Source organism: Pleurodeles waltl, chromosome 3_1 (genome assembly GCF_031143425.1).
Source record: "Pleurodeles waltl isolate 20211129_DDA chromosome 3_1, aPleWal1.hap1.20221129, whole genome shotgun sequence".
Classification (NCBI taxonomy): Eukaryota; Metazoa; Chordata; class Amphibia; order Caudata; family Salamandridae; genus Pleurodeles; species Pleurodeles waltl.
The window spans coordinates 461,025,281-461,049,680 of record NC_090440.1 but is presented as its reverse complement, the minus strand read 5'-3'; the positions used below and the strand labels follow the sequence as shown (position 1 = coordinate 461,049,680).

Here is a 24,400-nt window from a genome sequence, read left to right as displayed (position 1 = left end):
TGAGAAAAGGGCTTCACTGCTCCTTCTCCCTCCTATTCAGCATCAGATCGCCAGATCCCAGAGTCGATCAAGGAGAGGGAGAGATCAATTATCCTCACCGGAAGTATGGCACACTCCAGCGTCCTGAATGTGCATGAGATCTGCAAACACTCTGTGTCCACGATCCATCTGGTCTTGGCCTCTTACACTTTGAACAAACAAGACAGGGACAGTCTAGAACCTCCCTCACCCTACAGAAGTTTACATATTCAAAAAATGCTGATTGCTTTAGGTCTGCTTTGAAAATAACACATCAGGGACTTTGCCCCAATCCCAAGGTGCCAATTTAAAACAAGACCGTCTGAGTACATTCTTGTCAGCCTAAGCCCTTGATGGGAAAAAACACGAATAATAACAATAGGTGCACAGTACAACGTGGAAAACTACTTGCAGCTTTTAACGTGGCAGTGGCTAATGCTAAAATAAAGTCAACAGGCCAAATGAATCTGGTGGTCACTGTACGGTGTAGTGCTAGGCTAAGTGCAATGTGGAGTCAGTGGTCAAAACTCACATAGCATTACATTCCACCCTTTTGACCAATGACTCATACCCTATAGTCCTAAAATCAACTTGTCTCTATCTTTTTTTCTCAAAACATTACAAGCAAATTAGATATGCATTGTACAAAGCAACATAACGAAATGACACGAGCAATCATTATAAAGCAATGGAAGTGGGATTAATATTATAAATAGTTAAACCAGGCACACCTACAATAAAAAGACTGAAGCTTGTATATTCTAATTGGGATAATAACTGATTGAATAGTTTCTCTAGGATAACGAGTTGTATATAGTTAGATGGAAACATCATGAGTCCTAATCATGTAAAGGTACACGGTTCACCTGTAAGGCTTGCTGGAATGTAAGTAAAAGTGAGGTTGTCATATGAGAATAGTCAGCCCACTGGCAACTTAAACATGCTTAATGTGACTGGCAGCAGTCATCAGGTGATAACAAGCCATGTTGTTGGTTCCATTAGAATTGCAGTCAAACAGGTTGATAGAAAATCCATGGTACTTTGCATTATTCCCATGCAGAACTTTGATCTATGAAGCACAATTTGCGCCAAATGGATTCATAGGTTCTGCCCTTCAAAAGCAGCAGGGGTGTTGCGCAACATAATTAATCAATCAGGTTCAGGTTGGGGGTGCTCTCTCACCCAACTGCACACACACACGCCCGAAGGGAGACCACACGGCACACTCATGGTCAGAGGAAATTTGTAGTATGATCTGTAAAAGAAACAAGTATGATCTTTCTTGCAAATAACATTTGTCAGCTGAAATGTGTTCCCCTTTTTCCTTTCCTTGTTTTACAATCAGCAGGACATTAGGGCCCTTGGCTATAGTTTCTGCAGGTTCTGGAGGGCCATTCAGGAATTCCACCCACACCTTAGCAACAGGGTTTTTGTCAGTTGCACCAAAAGCTCCTTTTCTTTGTACTGTCAGAAGGGCTGGGGCAGTCCCCTTCCTCACCAATCCTCCATACACTGGACTTATGACAAGTTGGGCAATTTTGTAAGCATGTAGGTCAAGACCTGCAGATTCTGGTGTTGGTCTGTGTGGAGCTGAAGCTCCAGGTTTTATTTCCCAGTACCCAATGGTGCTGGTGGCCACATGTGGTTGTATCTGAGTTCAAATTTTCATCATGGCAGTTTCAGCATTTTGTAATGGTCTGTTATTCAGAATCTGGAGGGCTTCAGTTAAATGGCCACTCCAGATTTTCAAAGTCCCATCAGATATTTTTTAGTCCAAAACCCCAGGGACACTCCTGTTCTTCTCTGCTTTTGCCACCTGCTCCAATCTACATATTGTCCCTGGATAGTTACATGCAGCACAATGTCTCCTTCCTGCACTGTCCACAAGTCTAAAGCCTGTTGAATCATTTATTTTGCCAAATCAAAAGCACACTTCTGCACTTCACCCCATTCCAACTCTAGTTTTTTTCTTGTCACTGTGTACCAAAAGGTTAAGATTTTACTCAGATGATGGTCATGCTGTCTCAAAAATTGATCACAGTGTCTCTTGCTTAGTGCCAGAAGTAGCAAGCTCCAGAATCTCAAACTCTAGAATCTTTTGTTTTACCTGTAGCAACATCTCTCTATGTCCGGGCCACATTTTATTCAGCAAAAGCTCTGTGAAAATATTGTTAACATCCTTAACTTCTTGCTGGGTAAAATCTTTTAAAGAATGCATTTCAACTCCTACCAATTTCTATGGGCTACTCTGTATTTTTCTTCTAAATATTCGCTGTACACGTACTATGTTCTGCTCATGTAGCTCACGCTGGCCCCCACCTTTTTTAACTTCCTCATTAGTGGAATGTGAAAAATCAGTTTTCCATGTGACAGCTTGGTAGATATCAACCTTATCTTGAACTAACTTAATCTCACAAGACAGTATTCAAACTCTCCTGTCAAGAACAAAAGGGACATCATTCCGTTCAAAAAGTAACTTTTTTAAACATGTAAGTACAGTTACTAATTCTGTTTTATCTAAGCACCCATCCCAAAACTTAGAAAGTCCTGATAAACAAGACAACACCTTTGCCAACACATCATAAGTCATTTAAATTTCACATGCATTTTCCGAAAAGGTTTGCAGTGCTCCCTTAACTCTCTAAATAAAAACATGTTTTTACTTTTAAATAGTACACTTTCAACTTCCAACCTCCCTTTAGACTGCAGAATACACCAAAATGTTTTTCTTCACTAATGACCAAGCTGAAATACTCATGCACTGACAAAAATCTCTGCAATGTGCTTCTTACACCAAAGAAGACATTTATTACTTCACTACTCAAGGTTCCTCAAAGGAGATTAGCATGCTGAAAGCACACGTTCAAAAATGGTGACAGTAATGGAAGAAAGAATGTACAAATGATTCTGCACTGCAATCTATATTATAATGCAAAACAAATAATGAATTAAAAAATATGCATCACCATGAGAAAAGGGCATCACTGCCTCATCTCCCTCCTATTCAGCATCAGATGGTCAGATCCCAGAATTGATTGAGGAGAGTTAGATCAATTATCCTCACGGGAAGGATGGCACACAGCGTGCCTGAGATCTGCAAACACTCTATGTCCTTGGTCCATCTGGTCTCGGCCTCTTATACTTTGAACAAACAAGAAAGGAAAAGTCTAAAACCTCCCTCTCCCTGCTGAGGTTTATTTATTCAAAAAATGCTGATTGCTTTAGGCCTGCTCTGAAAATAACACATTGGGACTTAGCCACAATCCTAAGGTGCCAATTGAAAACAAGATCATCCCTGCTGTCTGAGTACATTCTTATCAGCCTAAGCCCTTGGTGGGAAAAAAAACCAACAATAAAAACATGTGCACAGTACAACGTGGAAAACTATTTGCAGCTTTTAACGTGGCAGTGGCTAATGCTAAAATGGTGGTCACTAATGTGACGGTGTAGTACTAGGCTAAGTGCAACGTGGAGTCAGTGGTCAAAACTCACATATCATTACAGCATCATGGTGAGGAGTTGAGGATGGTCATTGCTTGAGCTTTTGGCAGTCACTGTGGTCTGGTAATGAAATAGCCGAAAGTGCAGATCTCGCATTGCCGAGCCTCACTAATGGTCGTTGTAACATGAAGAGTTGGTACTACCAGAGCATTGCGCTGGCTGTAATGGCAGGTGGGCCTATTGGCAGTTACAAAGAGCCCAAAACTTGATGATTTCTCCTTTTTTCTAGAAGGAGCTCAACTGGTGTCACACCAATGGTCCAGAACCTCAAGACATCTCTTAGCTGTCAGGAACTCACTCCAGCAGAGGCCAGCAGGGCTTAGACAGGTCCAGTGGTAGGTCCAGGCAGGTGCAGTGCAGCAGGTCAGTGGGGCAGTTGCTAGGAGAACTTTAGAGCTTGTTCTCTCCCTGTAGCCTAGAACAGGAGATCAGTCAGCTGATCGCCTCCAGTCACTTGAGCCTGGGATAAAGGGTACAGGTCCAGGCAAACCCACTGCAGCAAGTCATCTTGGCAGTCCTTCTGTAGAAGCCACAGGTCCAGGAGTGTATTGAAGAGTGGATGTGAGTCATTTTTTATACCTGGTGCCAATTTTGTGCAAGAGTGGAAGAAACATCTGGTCTCTTTCCCCTTCAGAGGTGTCTGGGATTTCCTGCCTCCCTGCTGGGTCCCAGTTTGTCTGCAGATAGATTAGGCTTGTGTGTCAGCTGAAGCAAAGTCTTTGAAATGCAGTTGTGGTAGGTGATAGCCCTGCCTCCCTCATCAAGTCAGAATGGCTTATCCTTAGGATCATGGACGGAGTGCTGAACAATGCAAACACTCACCCCCAGTCACAGATCTGGGTTTAATCCATCGTTCTTTTGGTCACCATGCCACTCCAGTTTGGACCCAGCCATATGCAAATCAATCCTGACGCTGTTCCTCATGGGAACAGTCCAGCCCGAACTGCTAGGCCAGGTCCTCCGTGGACCAGAAACAAGCAGGCATGGTGAGCAAAAGAATGATGGATTGAACCCAAATCCATCATCCTTTTGCGTAGCTAAAGTTGCCCTAATTGGTAAGGGTATGCCCAGACGTGGGTCCCTTGCTCACTGTGCCCCTGGATTCAAGCTAGCCTGGCTGATGGAGGGTGAAGCCCTGAAACAGGTCCCAGGATGCTTGCTTCCAGTCCAGGGAGGACCTGGACTGGACCCCAGTCATGCACAGAGAGCATGTGCCTCCCTGCAGAAGCACTGCGTGACCAAGTCTTTAGAGCAGAGGTGCAAGAGGCATTCACCGATTATTTCACCTGGAACAAGGGCCCTGTGCCGTCCCCAAGTACACTGGGGAAGGCATTTAAAGTGGTAATTTGAGTAATTTATCTGGCCAAACATCATGGGATGCTCAGCACACTGTTGGGTGAACTGACCAATTTGGAGAGTCAGCTTGTGAGTCTGGAGAGAAGCTTCTATGAGTTGCAGGATGTGTCACTTCTGGCAGAGGCCCAAGGCAGGCTGATGCAGATTAATGAGGCAGCACACTGGGAGGTGCACTTTTCGGGAAGGAAGGCGAGGGCAAGGCTGTACTGTGAGGGAGACACAGCAGGATAAATGCTTGCTACCCTACAGTGCAAGCCTTGGGCCAGTGATTATATTGTTCAGCTCTGGAGGGGCAGGCTGTCCCTGTAGGCGTGGATGGAAGCAGTACAACGCATAATGGGGGACTTCGATGCCTCGCTGTAATCCTCCACCCACTCTCTCGGAGCAGAGAGGTACAACAAATACTTTGACATGCTGTGGTTGCTGACTGGAGGGTGGCCACAGACTGTATCTAGACTCTCCCTTTTCTGAGGAGAACATTATCCAGGTCATCTGGAGCCTGCCAGGAGACAAAGTGCCAGGCCTTGATGGCCTAAAGGCAGCGAAATTTGGTTCCACACCTCCTTAAAATGTTTGAGTCCATCAAGTGCGGGGAGCTGCCCCCCACGATGTGTGAGGCACTTATTGTGACAGTACTCAAGGCAGTCAAGGATCCCAACAACGATGACTCATACAGACCTCTGTCATTGATCAAAATATTGATAAGAAGACCTTTGAAAAATTTACTGCCACTAGACTCCTACCCCTGTTGCTCTCTATTGGACTGCCAGACCAATCTGGGTTTGTTCCAGGACAATACAAACTGCAGACTTATTTTGCAGCGAATCATTCGGTGGATCCTGACAGCCGAGCCACAGAGGTTTTATCTAGATGCTACCAAATCATTCTACTTATTGGAATAGCCCTTCCTCTTTTCGCTGCTTGCTCCCCTGGGCCTCAGCCCTAAATTCATCCGCTTAGTTCAACTGCTGCACGCAAAGCCGACAAGTAGATTATGAATAAATGGTTGCATCACTGAGCCGTTTCCAAGATCCAGAGGCACCCGGATGGGATGTCCTCTCTCACTGCTGTTATTCGTGGTTGCAATGGAACCTTTGGCTGCACATCTTAGACAACATCACAATCACCAGGGGCCAGATGTATCAAAGGATTTTACCCATTCTGTGTCTATGGGAAAAAGCTTTCGTACATATGGCCCCAGGTGCTTGCCTTTAGATTGCGTCCAATTCTTGTGTCAATGTATGCGAACGATGTTCTCGACCTATCTTCGGGACCTGCACACGAATCTTGACCCTATCATACAACAACTTATCTGTTTTAGTGACCTTTCCGGCATCAACATTAACTGGGTAAAGTCTGCTATTCTCCCCCTCATGGCTGGCACCATCCCACATGTTTCTGAATACCCTGTACACTGGACAACAGAACCGGTTCACTATTTGGGACATGAACTATGGACAGAGAATTTATGGTCGAGCAGCGTCCTGGCTGGCAGACAAAGTTGACGGTTGGTGATCTGTCCCCTTGTCACTCACTAGCAGGATCATGGTGGCTAATATGGTGGTCCTACTATGCAACTCACATGCCAATTTAAGAGGAGGCTTTGTTTGCTGTTGATCTCCCTGGTGTGGGCGGGCAGGCAGCCTGGGAAAGCATGGAATTTGTTTTACTCAGCCCTTTAAGCTAAAGTGGCTGGCGGCACCAGATCTGGACCTATATTACAATTATGCCCAGGCGCAGCTTACACACTTCTGGATCTATCCTAAACAGAACCTGCACCACACTGCACCCGAACAGGGCTCAATGTGGCCCTGCAGGCTGTCCAGGGTGATATATCTCCCCTTGCATCAGCAAGTCTCTGGCATCAACACTGTGATGTGTACAGTTCTGGCATGGAGTGGGGTGGCGTGCTGCACAGTAGGACCTACGCACACACCCCTGAACGTATGCCATTGCTAGACCGACCTACACTACCTATAGCAGGTGAGCTGGAGGTGAGTGTGTACCTCAGTGGCATGCAGCTCACTACCATGGGTTCCCTGTACCTGGAGCAACAATTCATCAGCCCGGAAGTCATACTATGCAACACCCGCAATACCCTGCTACACAGATTCACATATTGTCAAATTAGTGTGCCAGCTCACACGCAAAACAGAGATTGCACCTCCTCACCTCCTGTGTTTCAGGCTCTTGACCTGCTGTACACCACACAGGCCCTTTGTAGGCTAATAACTCGGTTGTGCAACACCATGCAGAGTGCCTCACTGTCAGCTCCGTTAAGCACTAGGGCACATTGGGATCTTGATCTAGGGGCCCAATTATCAGATGATACTTGGAGATACTGCTGCATACATATTCGTGCCCTCTCCCCTAAATACTTCCTTCATTTAATCCACTTCAAGTTCTTACATCGGATCTATTACACCCCTCAGAGTTTCCACCGCATGGGCTTGTGCTCTTATTCTTGATGCCCAAGATGCTCAGCAGACAATAAGGACTTTTTTCATTCTGACTGGGACTGTCACGCATTGCAAAATTTCTGGCAGGAGGTATTTAGGGGGTCATTCTGACTTTGGCGGGCGGCAGAGGCCGACCGCCAAAGTCCCGCCGTCAGAATACCGCTGCGCGGTCAAAAGACCGCCGCGGTAATTCTGAGTTTCCCGCTGGGCTGGCGGGCGACCGCCAGAAGGCCGCCCGCCAGCCCAGCGGGAAACCCCCTTCCATGAGGATGCCGGCTCCGAATGGAGCCGGCGGAGTGGAAGGGGTGCGACGGGTGCAGTTGCACCCGTCGCGATTTTCAGTGTCTGCTTGGCAGACACTGAAAATCTTGGTGGGGCCCTGTTAGGGGGCCCCTACAGTGCCCATGCCATCCGTTACCGCCAGCCAGGTTCTGGCAGTCAAAACCGCCAGAACCAGGCTGGCGGTAAGGGGGTCGGAATCCCCATGGCGGTGCTGCCTGCAGCGCCGCCATGGAGGATTCCCTAGGGCAGCGGGAAACCGGCGGAACACCGCCGGTTTCCCGTTTCTGACCGCGGCTGTACCGCCGCGGTCAGAATGCCCATGGATGCACCGCCAGCCTGTTGGCGGTGCATCCGCGGCACTCTGCCCTGGCGGTGGTCAACCACCAGGGTCAGAATCAGGCCCTTAATGTGGTTGATGCCGTATCTGACTCTGCGATTCCAAGCACTCATAAGGTGGCACTTCTGGGTTATGTGAAGGACCTACAGGATGTGACCAGGAAGTTGGTGGACATGTTGATCCTGCTAGCAAAACACAGAGTTGCGATATGCTTGGGGTGGGACTTTAGTCCATGCAGATCTGACTGGCTGAGGGATGCCACATTCTGTCAGGAGCAACGAAACCTATTTTGGGAAATGATGCCTGCAAAATTGCGCCATGAAACATTTGGGCCCCATTCCAACAATTCCTTCAAGCGCAGGCGACAGATTCCATGCTAGGGAGGGCGGCCCATTACCATGCATCCCCCAGGTGATATATATGCTGATGTGACCTTGATCCCCTAGTGGCACCCATATCGAACTATTGGTTCGTCCTTAGTGCTGATGCGTGTGTGCATTGTTACATCTCTCCCTCCTCTTATTCCCAGTTTGCCCCCTTCTAATCATATCCCCAGTTCAAACTGCACCACTAGGTACTGTATGTACAGGGTTCATCAATATGTTATGTCTTGTTGATTAGTTGAGGGCAGTTGAAGCAAGTTGCAAGATGCTAACTATGTATGATGCTTTGGTGCATTGGAGAAAAGCGTTGTCTATTTTTAGTACTACAAGGTCACATCTTGTGACAGACAGCACTGTGAACATGTAAATCAATATTTTAAACTTGCATTACAAACAGTTTAAGATAGACTGCTGCAAAATGTGCAAAATGTTTAGGGTAAAATGGTGCTTTCAAAATATAGATTTTAGTAATACAGAGAGTGTACTTAATTCAATATTTTACTTTAATGTGCCTTGAACACCTCCAGGTCTAGTAAGCACAATATAAATACAATTAAATGCACACACTTCACATGTCAGCTGTTGACTCTTTGCATAACCACTCAAATCTTTGTCATCACAAAGTGAATTGCTCAAAGAAAGCCAGGACTGGCTCCAAGGCACCCATTACATTTGCAGATTAACTCATAGCACACATTTGCATTTCTTTCAAGCAAGCTGACACCCTGGCAGAAAGGCTTTGTTTAGCTGTCTGCCCAGCTTTGGTTTGCAGCTGAGGCGCTTAAACTGCCAGAATTAACCATCACTGTACAGTTGTCTTTTGTCAAGACATAGGGGAACGGTGTTTCATAAATCAGTAACGTATGGGCTAGTCGTGTACCCCTAATCCCGCCCACTTCAACCACTGAACATACCTCAATTCCAGCCTTGGACTTCGCAAGGATAAAGCTAATTTGTTTGCTATATGCTCTCCATTACAGATTTATTGGTATTAGATTGCTACACGTTTATCTCAACTCATGGACAGGATAGAATTGTTTATTTAAGTGAAGCAACTATCTTTGGAGGGACAGCCTGGCCAGCAATATAGTAATTCCTTTTTTATTTTATGGATTTATAAGTAAGTTAAACACTGCTAAATAATTACATGAAAAAGATATACGAGCATGTTTTGATTCCATATTGTATATCTATTTTAAAAACAGTAATTAATAAAAATCAAATAAGTACCGTATTAAAAGTATTAATGATTGTGTATGTACATATTTATTCACAAACTCATTATGTCGGTATCTTAATATAATCTATAATACATTGCTACTCTTTTGATTCCTATTAATGTTATTATTACCATGCAACTCGTAATCAGGGCATAGCTGTTGGAAAGTAAAATGTACATCTTATCCTCAATGTTTTGTGTTACTTATTGTTGCTACCCATACCTTGTTTTTAGTGTATCCTGTTGTTACCCTATTTACCTTGCTGTAGCTACATCATGTCTGCTGATTAGTCCTGCGGTCTGCCTGACTTATTTAGATTTTTGCCTGTACAGTGCCCTGAAAGCCGGTTAGGTCGCATCTGCACTACATAAGATAATGTACATAGAAGACATTAAAAGTGTTCATAACCATTGTCATCGTGTTGCTTTTAGCCACAGATGCTCACTGAATGGTGATGATTTGAACAGACAATGGGTTTGCCCTAACCCAAATCTTCAGCCAACAATTTACCATACTAAGGGTCTGCTGCAATACTTAAGCAGTATCGATAGGACTCCACTGGTGAGTACGAGTTGATTTTCTGTGTTTCTGTTCTTGTTTTGTGGTGGTACTTATTTCCTTAACAATGTTATACATGTTTTCTTTATCACAACTTTTTATGCTTGTCAACTAATTAATACAAGTCACATGCATACACTCGATCTCTTTAAAAATTCACACTGAAAACTGATATCACAAAACATCAGATGCTTAGCTGCCAGGTTTCTCAAGCCCATGCTCGATGTGCTGCTCCAGATCAGCTTTTTTCTTTCAATCCTAGACTGTTAGTCCTATTTTATAATGGAATAAACAAAACTACAAGTTCCAGAGTTCAAAGAAAAGTTGACCGAAGCAGCACATCACTCATGGACTGGAGAAACTTGGCAGGGCTGTAGAAGTATACTTATGGGATAGCCTTAGTTACAACAAGGTCAAGTCTGCTACCGAACAGCCTAATTGAATTCAATAAAAGGCCCTTTTCTCAAATTCACCCCATATATTTTATCAACTAAGTCTGACTCGTTTCACGCACCATTTTAGATATTCAAAGGAAATATTATTTCTCCTTTTTCGAGTTGTGCACATTTTACTTTGTAGAAACACAATGCTTTCGGAAGTTGTCATTAGCTTGAGCTAGGTAACAGACTTCTGAAAATAAAACTTGTCTGCTTCAGTGTATATAGACATTATATTATAAATGAATCTCTTTTTATGTGTGTGAAAGTTGAACACAGGGTAAAATAGCATTGTAACTGGGAAGCCAGATTAGCATTTTAATATGTGTATATGGTAAAAAGTATCTTCATAATATTACATATTATAGTGGAGATGTCTCGCCATTGTAAGTCCTTTTGCATGATATGAAACTGCTCAGCTTGCGGAGTATCTGCTAATTTTGTATTATGTATTAGATGTGGTGTTGTAGTATGTGCCAAGTGCAGGAGAAATGCACTTTCACCTACATTCAGATACGTTGCACTCTGTTACGTAAATGTGCCGAACTGAGGTGTGCCTGATTCACGTACTTTTTATTAAGAATGGTGCTTCAGGCAACTGGTAAAACAGCTCTGGGTGCCCAGGGACCAAGAACGACTAAGGTGAGGAGACTCCCTGGGGAAAGAACCGACCCCATCCACCTTTCTGCCAAGCAAGGTCTCAGGAGAGGGACCAGACAGTTGGTAGAAGATGCTCGAGGTGGGGCCTCACTGGTGACCGCTGTTGCTATCACCACCTGCAAGGTGGACTCCGGCTGGACCAGCGGTAGTGCTTGTGCAACCACTCTAGCTCAACACGACAAGCTGCCTCCAGCTCCCGGGCCTGCATGCAGATCCATCCCGGCTCGGTTCTTTGCAATGACTGCCATTGGCAGCGGTGCAGAAGAATGGTGATCCTAACCATCCAGTCCCCTGGAGGCTTTCAAATGACAGATGAGCCTTGAGGGGGGTGCTGGTCCTGCCTCATCGTTCTGACTCAGGTTAGCAGCCTCCACATACACCCACACACCCTTACAAGCTTGCTTTCATGGGAACTCTGCAATTCACAGCGGCATAATAAAAAGGTGATCAGTGACTGCATTGACAATCAATCCTTTGGTGTTACCTCTAATATCTACCACATTACTGGAGCCATATACCTTCTGTGCCACAAAGGTTGTACTGGATGGCTGAACTGATTCCCATAACATACACACAGTGGCCATCTTGGTTTAGTTTCTAGCCTTAATGCACATATATCGAACCAGAGAGCCACCTTCTTGTAACCATATCTACAGGCAACCCTTGTGGTGAAAAAAACACGGACACCATACACTGGGGATGGGCAATTTTAGAAGGCAACAAGACTGCCCTTAGTTCACATGGAGTTCTTATCCACCGGCATTATCATTTATTTTGAATGACATCCCGACAACTAACTTTTTCTGAACCAGTGTTTGGTGCCAAAGCCAAATAACAGATGGGCGGCATGGCTGGAGAGCAATCCATCATCATGGGGGTGCTCATGAAAGAACTGAAAGATATCAAAAGCTTAGTATACACAGTGGAAGTGTGACTGCTATAATGAGCAACTAGAAAACAACACATGCTGAGCTGTCTACTTTCAAGTCTGTACTCTATTCAACAGAAGCCAGGATCACAACATTGGAGGACAAATTCTGTAGTTACGCTGACTGGAGGCAAGAAATATGGACTTTCAATGAAAGTCACAGTATTAGAGAAATGCAGCATGAGGAGCGAAGTTTTCACAATGTGCCTGAAAAGGAAATAAGACGTGACATCCAGGGATTTTCCCTAAATTTATGCTAGGTCTAGTCAGTACAGAATTCAAAATAGTCTTGTTATTTGAAAGAGCACACAGACTAAAAGAAGGTGGGCAAGATACATCAAATTGCCCTCAGCCGATTAAAATGTGTCTTTTACAACATACACCAACCCCTGCAAATTCTAATGCAGACACACCAAAACAGCCTCTTAACCCACAAAGAAGGTTCCAGAGCATTTTCTGCAGACGTCTCCCTTGACACTCATGTGCTACATCAAAAGTTCCTCTCTGTCTCTTTGCCTTCTATTGACAAAAAAAGTGGACCCACTACAGATTATCGGACCCGGCCAAAATAATCCTGACAATTGACAGATTGTTCTGACAATTTACAAATCTGCAATATGTGGAGAATGTCTTAGACCATGCCTCATTTCACACAATAATGTCCCCATTGATGCCACTGAGGGATTCAACCAACCTCGGGATTAGCCTCAAACCCAAAAGAATGGTGGGAAATAACATTTTCTGAACATTCACAACTCCCCAAAGGATGTAACATGTCTACCCACAGACCACAGTGTCAGGGCATGGGATGAATTGAGATCTCCCCTTAAACTCTATCTGATTTTTGAATTGCTGAAGGCAGGGCCGCATAATTGTCTCTGGTCCTACAATGACTCACAATATTTCCACCACCCCAAACTGCACATACCTCTCACATCCTCCTTCTTTTAAACACAGAAAGAGACATAGCCCTGATGAAGACAGGGCTCCTCATCCTTATAAAGTTCACAACAGGAGCTACTGAACCCATGACCACTCTGCTTGGGAACCCCTACACCATCCACTTTGCCTTCTTTACAGACCACTCCAGGACGTAACTGGCTAGGTCAAGTCAACATACTTACATCATCGTATTGGACAATCTCCCCCTCTGTATCATTTAAAACACTCAACAAACCCATTCAACTTGGCCAAAAGGTTAATTCAATGATTAAACATCTCCTGGTGTGGTCCCTTAGTGTACACAGGAAGGTTATTGCTGCCTCAGTCACCTGATCACCATTACCAGAGGGTGATTACTGTCACAGCCTCAGACCAGTGTAACCACAGTTTACACCCATATCACTACCATGCAAGAAAGGAGGTGTGGCTATTCTTCTCCACAAACATTTTGCAATAAAAGTACATAGGACCTGGTTCTATCCCCTTGGCAGATAGATGTTTGTACAACTCACATTCCAATCTCAAACATACCTGCTGGGCTCCATCCAGCAATCAACAAGAAACAAGAAGGATTTCTTCTCTAAACTCAACAGAATCCTGCTGGAGGTAGGAACACATGAGCTCATAGTTGGTGGTGACTGGAACCTTGGATCCTGTTTGGGATCAATGATTAGGTCCAGATGCATGCCACAGCAGTCAGCATGTAACTTATTAACCAATCAGGCTGGTGGACCCTTTAAGACTCACTCATCCAACAGATAGGGATTACACTTTCTAATGGTGCCCACATCTCGACTTGATCACATCCTACCTTCAAAACAGAGCAAATTTAATCTATTCTCCCCCTTTCTCGTCCAAACCCTACTTCTGAAAAGCAGGGGTCTCTCAAGGATCAATCATCTAATCTATGCTTTTCAGCATCTACATAATGTCATTATAAGCATTGATCAATGAATTTCAGCTCACATGCTACAACTATGCAGATGACACACAAATACTCCTTAAATTGGAATGCCCCAAGGATATTGCAACCTCACAAACCTTCAGTTGCCCCAGGATCATTGATTAGTGGATGAATTGGAGCCATCTCAAACTGAAAGCTTCCAAAATGGAAATACTCACATACAGTGCCTGGAAAAATTATGACCCACTCTGCGCCTGGCCTGACGATCTGGGACCATCTCCTCAAGTATCTAAGGAAGTTAAAAGCCTTGGAATTACCATGGACTCCAAGTTAACAATGAATGCCCAAGTGGACAAATTAGCACAATCGATCTTCATCACCTTGAAAACTCTGCAATGTATTTTCCCCCACCTCAGATTTACACACAAAGTCCAGGCTACTATCACCCTTGTACTATCTAAACTGGATTACAACATTGGCCTCTACCATGGAACATCTCTATCTACTATGAAAAAACTACAACACACATTCAGAACTCGACTGCCAGACTACTACTACATGTAAAGCCTAAAGCCCACATCTCCCCTGCCTTGAAGGCATTACATTGGTTACCGGTTGTCAGAAGATCCACCTTCAAGCTGCTTTGTATCACCCACAAAGCAAAACATGTAAAAGGTCCGCTTTTCATCAGGTAGAAAATCACCAAATACATTCAACGAAGAAACCTCTGCTCAAGATTGGCACGCCAACTTAAAACACCACCATACAAGAAAAAGACTAAAGGTGTTACATGCTTCTCTGTTCAAGCGGCCAAACTATGGAATTCATTACCCCCAGATATAAGATCCACAGATAACTATCTTGTCTTCAGAAGACTACTCAAGAGCTGGCTCTTTCCTTAATATTCAAACAGAAATGGACTGAATATGCCTGGGTTAGTAAACATTTATAATCTGATTATGCGTATAGATCTAGATATGTGTCTTACTTTAAGAAATATGCATAATTACAATTTCATAATAATAAAATATTTGCATACTCTTTAAGCCTGTTTAATTTAACAAATGTATATTTACTCACGGTTAAATATATATACATATGTATATATATATATATTTGTATGTGTGTTTATATATGTGTGCATGTATGTACATACAGGTATGTATACAATGTATGTGTATATGTGTATGTATATAAATGTATATGTGTATATTATTATATGCTTAACATGTTCATAGATCATTGCATAGTTCTTAGATAAGTTGTTAGATTAGATACTTATGAATCCTTACTTTCATTTTAGCTATCACAAAGAGTAAATGTCATCCTAACTATTTTTACAGCAAGCATTTCACTGTGGAAAATTGAGGAAAGATAAATAATGTAAGAAAAGTACACAAATAAACTAACCCCAAATATGTCTAATCTTGAAACTCTATGTTTATACAACACAAAGTTACATCTCAAAATATGATATCCATTATGATATTCCTTACGCCTATATTCCCTTACTATGTATTTATGTCTCTATTTATTTATTACTTTAGTCCTATTGCACAAGAAGAAAAACAATTATATAAAAAAGTTCTCTCTTGTAAGCTTTACTCTGTCTCCCCATCACCCTTTACCTCTATCAATCTATCATCCATCCCCACTCTCTGACTCATTCTAAACCCATTCTGCTACTATGATCTCCAAATTAACCCTGTCAAAGCTCTTCCCTCCTCAACTGCTCTTGGCTCACACCAAACCTCAGTTTACTACTATGATCTCCCAAACAACTGTACTGTATTCTCCCTCACATATATAACCTTTGACTCATCTAAATCCCCTTCTACTACTATGATCTCTTAAACCCTTTCTACAAACTCTACCCTCCTCTATTTCTCCTTTACTCATCCCAAGCCCCTTCCTATTTCTATAGACTCCCAATTAACACTTCTAGTTTCCTCCCTCCTCCAACCCTCCATTATTCTATTCAATTCAATTCTATTCAAACCTACTAAAAAACTCACATATCCTCTGCTCAAATCAACTCATACTAATACTGTACTCATATTTTCCTATAATAATCCACCACTAATCCTTCTGGGTTCTAGAGTAGCGTGCTACTAGCCAGAAAGCACTTTGACGCCTCGCCAGGGGTAGTAAGCTCTATTTAAAAACAATTATAATGTTAAATCCTGCATTGATTATTTGCTTCTCAGAACTTCCATTCTGTCAAAGGTTGTCTCTTGACTGATAGGCGTATGTTCTGCTTTCCTTCTCTTATCTCATGACCGAGCTTACAGAACCTCTCTGGAATGCACTTCTGAGTTTAAAGAAGACATTTCTTGTTATTATTACTTCACCACGAGGTTCCTGAGAGACAAAATTAGTAGATTGGCAGCACATGTTCAAAAGTAGTTGCAGCAATGAAAGTAAAATATATCAAAGTACTTCTCAGTTGCAATGTACACAGCAAATACATGTGATTATATTATAGCATAACTTCAAAGCAAAGCATAAAAGTCAACATTGCATCACTGTAGGGCCCATAACTCAGCTTCATCTTTCTGGGACCTGCAAGTTGATGACTCCGGCTCAACTGCGAGAAAGAGATTTTCTACCCAAACGGGAGACAGGCAACTGACGTCTCCGTTCCTGTCTGAAGTCAAGATAGTTTCAGTCTAACTAACTCTGCCGTTGTCCAGAGCCATCGTTCCAAAAACGTGCCCCCTCCTCTCAGACTCGGGAAAACTAAGCAAGCCTTTGGAGACTGGCCAGATCTCCTAGACCCCTCCTCTTCCCAAGGCTAAGCAGCAAGGAAAACACCAAATGTACTCTCTCTTATCAGCTATAGTCTGGTGTGAAAAACACAGCTTGGTCTATCATTGTGGAAAAACACAGCTTGGAAAAACACAGCTCATCTGCAATGTCTCAACTGCAATGTCTAACTCCACGTTAAAGCCAATAAGCAGCTAACCTAAATATCAAATGTAATGTCTAATGTCATGTCAAAGCCAATAGGCAGCTAAACTGAATACAGCATGTAATGTCTAATGCCATGTCAAAGCCAATAGGCAGCTCACCTAAATACCAAATGTAATGTCTAATGCCATCTTAAAGCCAATAGGCAGCTATCCTAGATACCAAATGTAATGTCTAATGCCATGTCAAACCCAATAGGCAGCTGACCTGAATACAGAATGTAATGGCTAACGCCATGTCAAAGCCAATAGGCAGCTAAACTGAACAAAACATATAGGGGGTCATAACGACCCTGGCGGCCGGCGGTATGTTGGCGGTAACACTGCCAACAGGCTGGCGGTGTTCTGCCAGCAATTATGACCGTGGCGGAAAAGTCACGGCCATACCGCCGGCCCCTCCACTTTGCCGCCAGGATTCCGCCTGGCGGTCATGATCCCCAGGGCAGCGGTGCATGCACCGCTGCCCTGGGGATTATGAGTCCCTGACCGCCGGCCTGTCCATGGCGGTACACACCACCATGGAAAGGCCGGCGGTAAGGGGACTTGGGGTGCCCCTGGGGGCCCCCGCACTGCCCATGCACTTAGCATGGGCAGTGCAGGGGCCTCCAGGCATAGCCCCGTCGCGCATTTCACTGCCTGAATTTCGGGCAGCAACTTCTACAGGACCCTGGAGTGACAGGGGATTTGACCAACATTCCTTAAATGGCTCTGATGGCTATATCATACACCAGCAGCATGAATCAGCAGCAACAACTTCAGATATTGTTAATATTGGAATAGTTGATGTTGATGCACACAGCAATTCATTCACAAAGTTGCATTACCACTATTAAAATCCCCTGTTGTGAACTCACAATCAACCCCTGCATGAAGATACATGGTCAGGCAGTCTCTGAGACCCAGGCCTGAGGTCACTGACTGACAGGTCACAGGTGGGGTAGTATGTAGCTGGCAGACAAATGCATAAGCAGGAAACCAAGATCAAATCCCATAGATAGTCTCAGGGACACCACAATGGTCCCAGGAGATTGGCCCTAATAAAACGCACATGGCCAGAGGTGTGCATGCATTTCCAAAAACATCATAAAGTTAGATGCCACATGTAGTTAAGAACACTTAACCAATCAGAAAACAGCACACACAGCAACATGCAGCGACCATGTGCCCCCTCAGGCTGGACATCTGGATATATACTCGCTGGCCCACATTGTGACCCACCTGCATTTGTTATGAAGACCTTATTTATGACTCCATGACAACTGTTTGCATGCTTAACCAAGATAGGAATGTTGTAATTATTTTATGGCAATCAGAGAAATGCATAAACCTCCACTATAAAAAATTATGTACATTGAGAGACAGTCCTAAGTCCCCGGTTCTGTAACTGCTCTCCCCGCCGTAATGTTTAATTAAACAAATCATCCCTGTTTTGCTAAAGGCCTCTTGCCTTCTTTTTTCAAGATAAATTCACATTAGAGCAACAATCTCCTCCCCTGAACATCGGCAGAGGGACCAAAAAAGGATTCCTGCACCCCCACTCTGCTTTTCATTTTGGCCTTAGAACACCTGGCAAATTGTGCAAGAGTGGATGGAATACCAACACCAAATGTAGACATGAAGCTAATGCATTATGCAGCTAATATGTTACTAACTCAATCCTGTCCTTGTCACGGTTTTGGGCGGGTCTGATCAGGACTCTGGTTGGGGCAACACTTGAGGTCACAGAATATCTCAAAGAGGTAGTGTACTGGGGCAAAAGAGCAGCTAAAGGCATACACCGGAAAGGACGGCTATGGACAGGCACAGGAAACAGGAAAGTAAAAGCAGAGCAACCTTAGTGTGAACAAACAGGAAACAGATTACTAATGGACAAACACACTGGGGTTACCACTAAGGTTGTACACAGGGTAGGACTCAGAACTTCCCACAGCAACAGGGAATGTCAGTTCCTCTGTGCAGATTGCTCTTACAGATAGTCACCCCACAAGCCCCATAGAAAAGAGGCAGCAGAAGTGATTCTGTCTCTGGACCCTTGGAGCACAAACAAGGATTGTACTTACATACACATGACAAGCCCTTGTGGGTCCAGCTGGAAACATAGTGGCAATCCCTGAAAAAACAGCAATAACACACTGCCACTGTTAGGCACTAGAGGATGGGGGCTGGAATTGCCTCCTGGAAACCAGGAGCCAACCCCGGTACATAGAAAAACACTTATACACAGGTGAAGACTGATAGTACACTTACCAGACGCAAACACCCAAGAGGTAACGGAAACAGAAGGAACAAACTAGGAGGCAGAGGCAGGAGCTGGGAACAGACTCAGGATGAAGCAAAGGCAGGAATAGGACTGGAAAACAGAGCACAAGCTCTGGTTGGAACAAGCAGAAACAGGAATGAGAAACAGAGAGCAGGCTCTGACTGAAACAAGCAAGAACAGGACTGGAATACAGGGAGTTGGAACGAGCAGGAAACAGGACTGGGAAACTAAAAGCAGGTTCAGGCTGAAGCAAGACAGGGACAGAACTGAGAAACAGGGAGCAGGCTCCGGAAGAAACAAACAGGAAAAAGGCTAACAGACAGAGAGCAGACTCTGGCTGGAACAAGCAGGAACAGGGCAGAGAAACAGAAAGCAGATTCAAGCTGAAACAGAACAGGAACAAGACTGCAGCACCATCCGAATAAAGTGTCTGGAATGCAAAGGGATCAAACTCCAATGCACAATGAGGATCTTGAGGAAATGGCTGCTTATAAGCAGTTCCAGGCTGCAGCAAACCCCAGGTGGAATCACTTGAATGGGCTGCACAGGAGAGGTCTCAGGTGTGTGTAGTTTCAGACACTCGCAAGTCCTGGAGGAGAGAATCCAGTAAAAAGTAGCAACTGGACTTTTCCCATAGAAAACAATGTATAGTAGAATCCAGGCGTTCCTGACTACCAGGCTGTGCATTCTGGGATTTGAAGTCCCAGGAAGCAAATGTAATTCTACAAAAGCATTCCATAGCGAAAAGGGAAACCAACGGGAGTCAGAAAGGGACTCTAGATGAGTGTTCAAGGTGATTCCCAGGCTACATAGCACCCCCTAGAGATGGGAATTGATGGTCATAATAGTTGTAATAGTCCTACTGCCTCCATCCCAGCTATAATGAGGATCGTTAATTGTTTCATGAACTTCACTGGCTACCATATCAACTGGTCCAATAGCTTGGCCCTCCCTTGACCTCAGTCACTACTCTACACAGCCTACAGTTGTGATAGATGCTGGCATGAATGGAATATCTTGGAATCTCAAATCAGGCCAACCCACATCGCCTTGTACCCGAATACATTGACTGTCCTATGGATCAGATGCAGAGAGGTTTCATGACATGGCAGCATTTACAACTTTCACTATGGGGAAGGGTCCAAACTATCAAAATAGTGGATGCTCCCCACTTTACTTACGTCTTTGGCATGCTACTAGTGACCGTCCACCCACCAAAACTGCACCATATAGATTCCCAAATCAGGTGATTTGGACAGGAGCTGCGGCGAGACCTTTAGCATCTCTCTATGTCAGCACCTCTATCTCCCAAGCCTCAAGATAGACCATGCAGTGATTCAACTCTCCCAGTTTGTCAACTACTTCCAGCCCATACATGAGAACATGATTGACTGCTGTAGGAGGCTGGCCTGGTTTTTAGTGAGTACCTTGGGTACTTACACCTTACACCAGGTCCATTATCCCTTATTAATGAATGTAGAGGTGTTATAGCAGCTTAGGCTGATAAAGGTAGCTATAGCAGAGCAGCTTAGGCTGAACTAGGAGACATGCAAAGCTCATGCAATACCACTTATAGTTACACAGTACTTATACACAAGTAAAGACAATACTCAGTGTTACCCAAAATAAAGGTATTTATTTGGGTGGCACAGTACCACACATATCTCAGAGACAATATTCCTTCTGGAGGTAAGTATTACACACAATATATACACTAGACACCAAAATTAGACAAGTAAATAGTCATAGAACAATGCAAACAGTAGGAAATCCTATAGAATGCAATGGCAGAAAATAAATCTAGGGGCAACACAAACCATATACTAAAAAAGTGGAATGTGACTCACAAATTCCCTCCTAAACATGTGTAGTGTGTGATGAATCGCTGGGAGAGTAAGAACGCAGTAAAGGTAAGTAAATTACCCCAACCCAAAGCCCAGAAAAGCAGGAATAAAGTACTGCAAGTTTCCTTAGGACACTCTACACCTCGTTTTTGGGATTTTGCAGTAGCCAACCAAGTCTGCAAAGAATAACTGCTGGATTATTGGACCTGAAGACCTGCAAAGGAAGGGTATCAAGTCCAGAAGTCGAAAGAAGTTCCAGGAAGGACAGGAGCCCCTGCCAACACAGAAGAGGGTGTAAAAGAAGAGTCCTCAGTTAGTTGAAGACTGCAGAAATGCACCCTAGGAAGAGGCCAGTGGGTTCCTGCATGATGCAAAAGAGGTCCCACTGCGTGAAGATTGTTGCAGATGAGATTTTGTGTTGGAAGGCGCCAACAAGCCTTGGCTACGGCAAAAGTGTGTTTTTCATCAAAATGGCGCTGGATGGACCCAGGAGAGACCTGGGGGCCTCAACTTTGTGTGAGGAGGATGAGAATCTCTCAGCACTTTATAGAGCCCTCAGGATGCCAGCCAGAATCCCCAGAAGCCACAGGATGCAGGTTCAAAGGAGGTGCAAAATGTGGTTGATGCAGCACAACAAAAGAAGGTCCCACTCCGCTGGAGAACAACTCAGTGAGTTGAGTATCACAGAGTGGAGTGCGGGGGACTTGGGACAGGCTTTGCAAAGAGTGCACAGAGGCCTCAGGAGGCGAAGAAGACACAAAACACAGGGGTACTGTCGTTCTCGGGGAAGGCAAGGTCTTCCCTCCCCAAATTGCGTCAGCAGGACCTCAGGACAGTCTATGTCGATGATGTCCTCCCTCTGTGTTCTTAGGAGTGCGCTTGTCACCGTGAGAGGAGTCCCAGGGTTCCAGTCATCGCCTTGGAAGGTGCCTGCTTGGAGCAGAGGAGTGACTGTGTCACTCCACAGGAGATTTATTTGGTCCTTCTGGTTCAGGATGAAGACAGGGAGTCCCCAGAGCATGCACACTGTGGAAACTGCTGCAGTTGCTGACTTGGATGCTGAAGTTGTTGCAGAGGATTACTGAGGGAAGATGGGAGAGTCAGTGATTTCCAGTGAATTGTAATAAGTCTCTTGGCTAGTATTAGGGCCAAAACAACAAACCTAGGCACAACTGTAGACCCTTTGGGTCTTGGGTAGAGACCTAGTATGCAGTGTTCTGCCAAGTCCCAGTGTGAAGATTCTACAATCACCTGAAGTAAGTCATGGGTACTTCCCCAGTACGGCCTCAGAGACAGGCATGCCCACAACTTTTGGGGAAGATCTGCATCGTTCGAATCTGGACATGATGACTTTGCAGCAGAAAAAAGTGTGTGCACTTTTTTAGGAATTAGGTATGCCCTGTGGAAAATTGCCAATTGTGAAAATTTGAAATGGGAATTGTGTGGGATATGTGTTGCATGTTCTGTTAGAAATTTCCATTCCTTGTTGTGTAATGGGTGTGCCAGCGCTCTTTCCCATTTTCCAGAGCGGTGCTAGAGATATGCAGGAGTAAGAGCACTGGGCCTTGTACAGCCACTTCACTAGATAACTCCCCGATCCCATGTCATAAAGTTCCTGCATCCAAGTGTGTGTCTGGGGTCCGTCCCCTGTTGGTGTCCACTGTTGCCATATGCATTTCAATATATTTGCATGTGTGAGGAATAGGGTGCCCGGTAGTGGGATATGGGCCATGAATTGATGGTAGGGGATAAGGTTGCCCTCTTCAAATCGATCTCTCGGGGTGGATACGCTTTGCTCCTCCCAATGAGTCAGCTGAGACGTGGATAACATACCAGAAAAGTTGGGGATGCCACACAGAGGAATGTTAGGGACATATAGAGTCGTGGGCCTAGTCAGTTGGAGCGCCATGTGCCAATACGACAATGCATTATGTAAGAGGTAGTTGCTGACGGTAGGTTGGTGCCCTGGGTAGTAGCAATATCTGTAACTTCCCACTGCTCAATTGTGCCCGCAAGTAGTTTATATCCAGTAGAAGTATACCTGCCAGCCAATAAGATAACCACTGCAGTTGTGTTGCGGGGCAGTATGTACAGAAGTCGGGAGGTCCCACACCCACCTCATCTGTAGCAATTGTAGTTTTTGGAGGCTAATGCTTTGACATCCTGTGTTCCGTATTAGCTCTATCAGTAGAGTATTCAGTGTTCTAAAGGTCCACTGTGGTATAACAATGGGAAGATTTACAAAGTAGTACAGTAATCTGGGTAGCATCACAATCGCAGCCAGTGCCAAGTGGCCAGCCACTGATAAGGGTAAGGTGGACCAGAGCATGATCTGGACCCTCAATGATGTTATCGCCTTTTGTAAATTGCCATCTAGAAAATTGGTGTGGGAGCAGTATGCATGTATACCCAAATATTTGAAAGTTTGATGGGCCACAGGGATCTCGAGTGTTCCCAAGGCGACTGTGTTTGTGGAGGCTAATGCGTCTCAGAATAAGAATGCCTGTGATTTTGAATGGTTAACCCTCAAGCCAGAGGTTGTGCCAAATCGACTAAGAGTGTTTCCTATTGGCATGAGTTCCATGTCCATGTCATGTACATATATAAGCATGTTGTCCACCTATAGGGGCATTGTGTGTCTTCGACACCCAACAAGGATACCCTATACCCTCCCCTCCCATCATAGTTTTTGTGCTAGTGGCTCCATTGCCAGGGCAAACAGTAACGGGGATAGTGGGCAGCGTACCCCGCGATATCGGGTAAGGCATTGAGATGTGTTCTCCAGTTTTCACTCTGGCCATAGGGCGAGCATATAGGACTTTAACCCATTTGAAAAAGACGGCAGGCCGGGTGAACCTCCTGAGCACCGAAAAAATATATTCCAATTCTAGTGAATCAAATGCCTGCCGTAGGTCTAGTGAATAGAAGCCCGCTCTCAGAAGAGTGGATTGTGCTGATTCCATTACTTGGTACAGGTGACGAATGTTCACAGATGTACGGGTATAAATCCACATTAATCTACATTAATCAATTGGGGGAGGAGCAGTAATAACCTCTGTGCAAGGACTTTGTATTTTGTAATAGGTGATTAAGATCGATGGAGGTCTATATGAGGAAACTGTGTCTAGTGTACGTCCCGGTTTTAATAAGGTGACAAGGGCCTGTCTTGATGCTGCCAGACGTTCCTTGAGTTCTAGGACAGTTTCATACCGTTTCACCAACCTTGGTGTTCAATGTGCAGCAAATGTTGTATACAAATTCAATGGGCAGCCCATCCACTCCCTCGGTCTTGTCATGTGGCATTTCTTTCATGACCAACTGGACCTCTTCCTCAGCTATAGT

At 44.5% G+C, this 24,400-nt stretch overlaps 1 protein-coding gene across 1 annotated transcript in view; it reads left to right on the top strand.

Moving 5' to 3' along the window:
• Window positions 1-24,400, top strand: part of AGBL1 (AGBL carboxypeptidase 1) — a 2,739,156-nt gene that overhangs the window by 2,181,456 nt on the left and 533,300 nt on the right. The window contains exon 19 of the mRNA XM_069221447.1: window positions 9,988-10,117. Coding sequence (XP_069077548.1) covers window positions 9,988-10,117 — 130 coding nt within the window. The remainder of the gene's footprint in view (window positions 1-9,987; window positions 10,118-24,400) is intronic.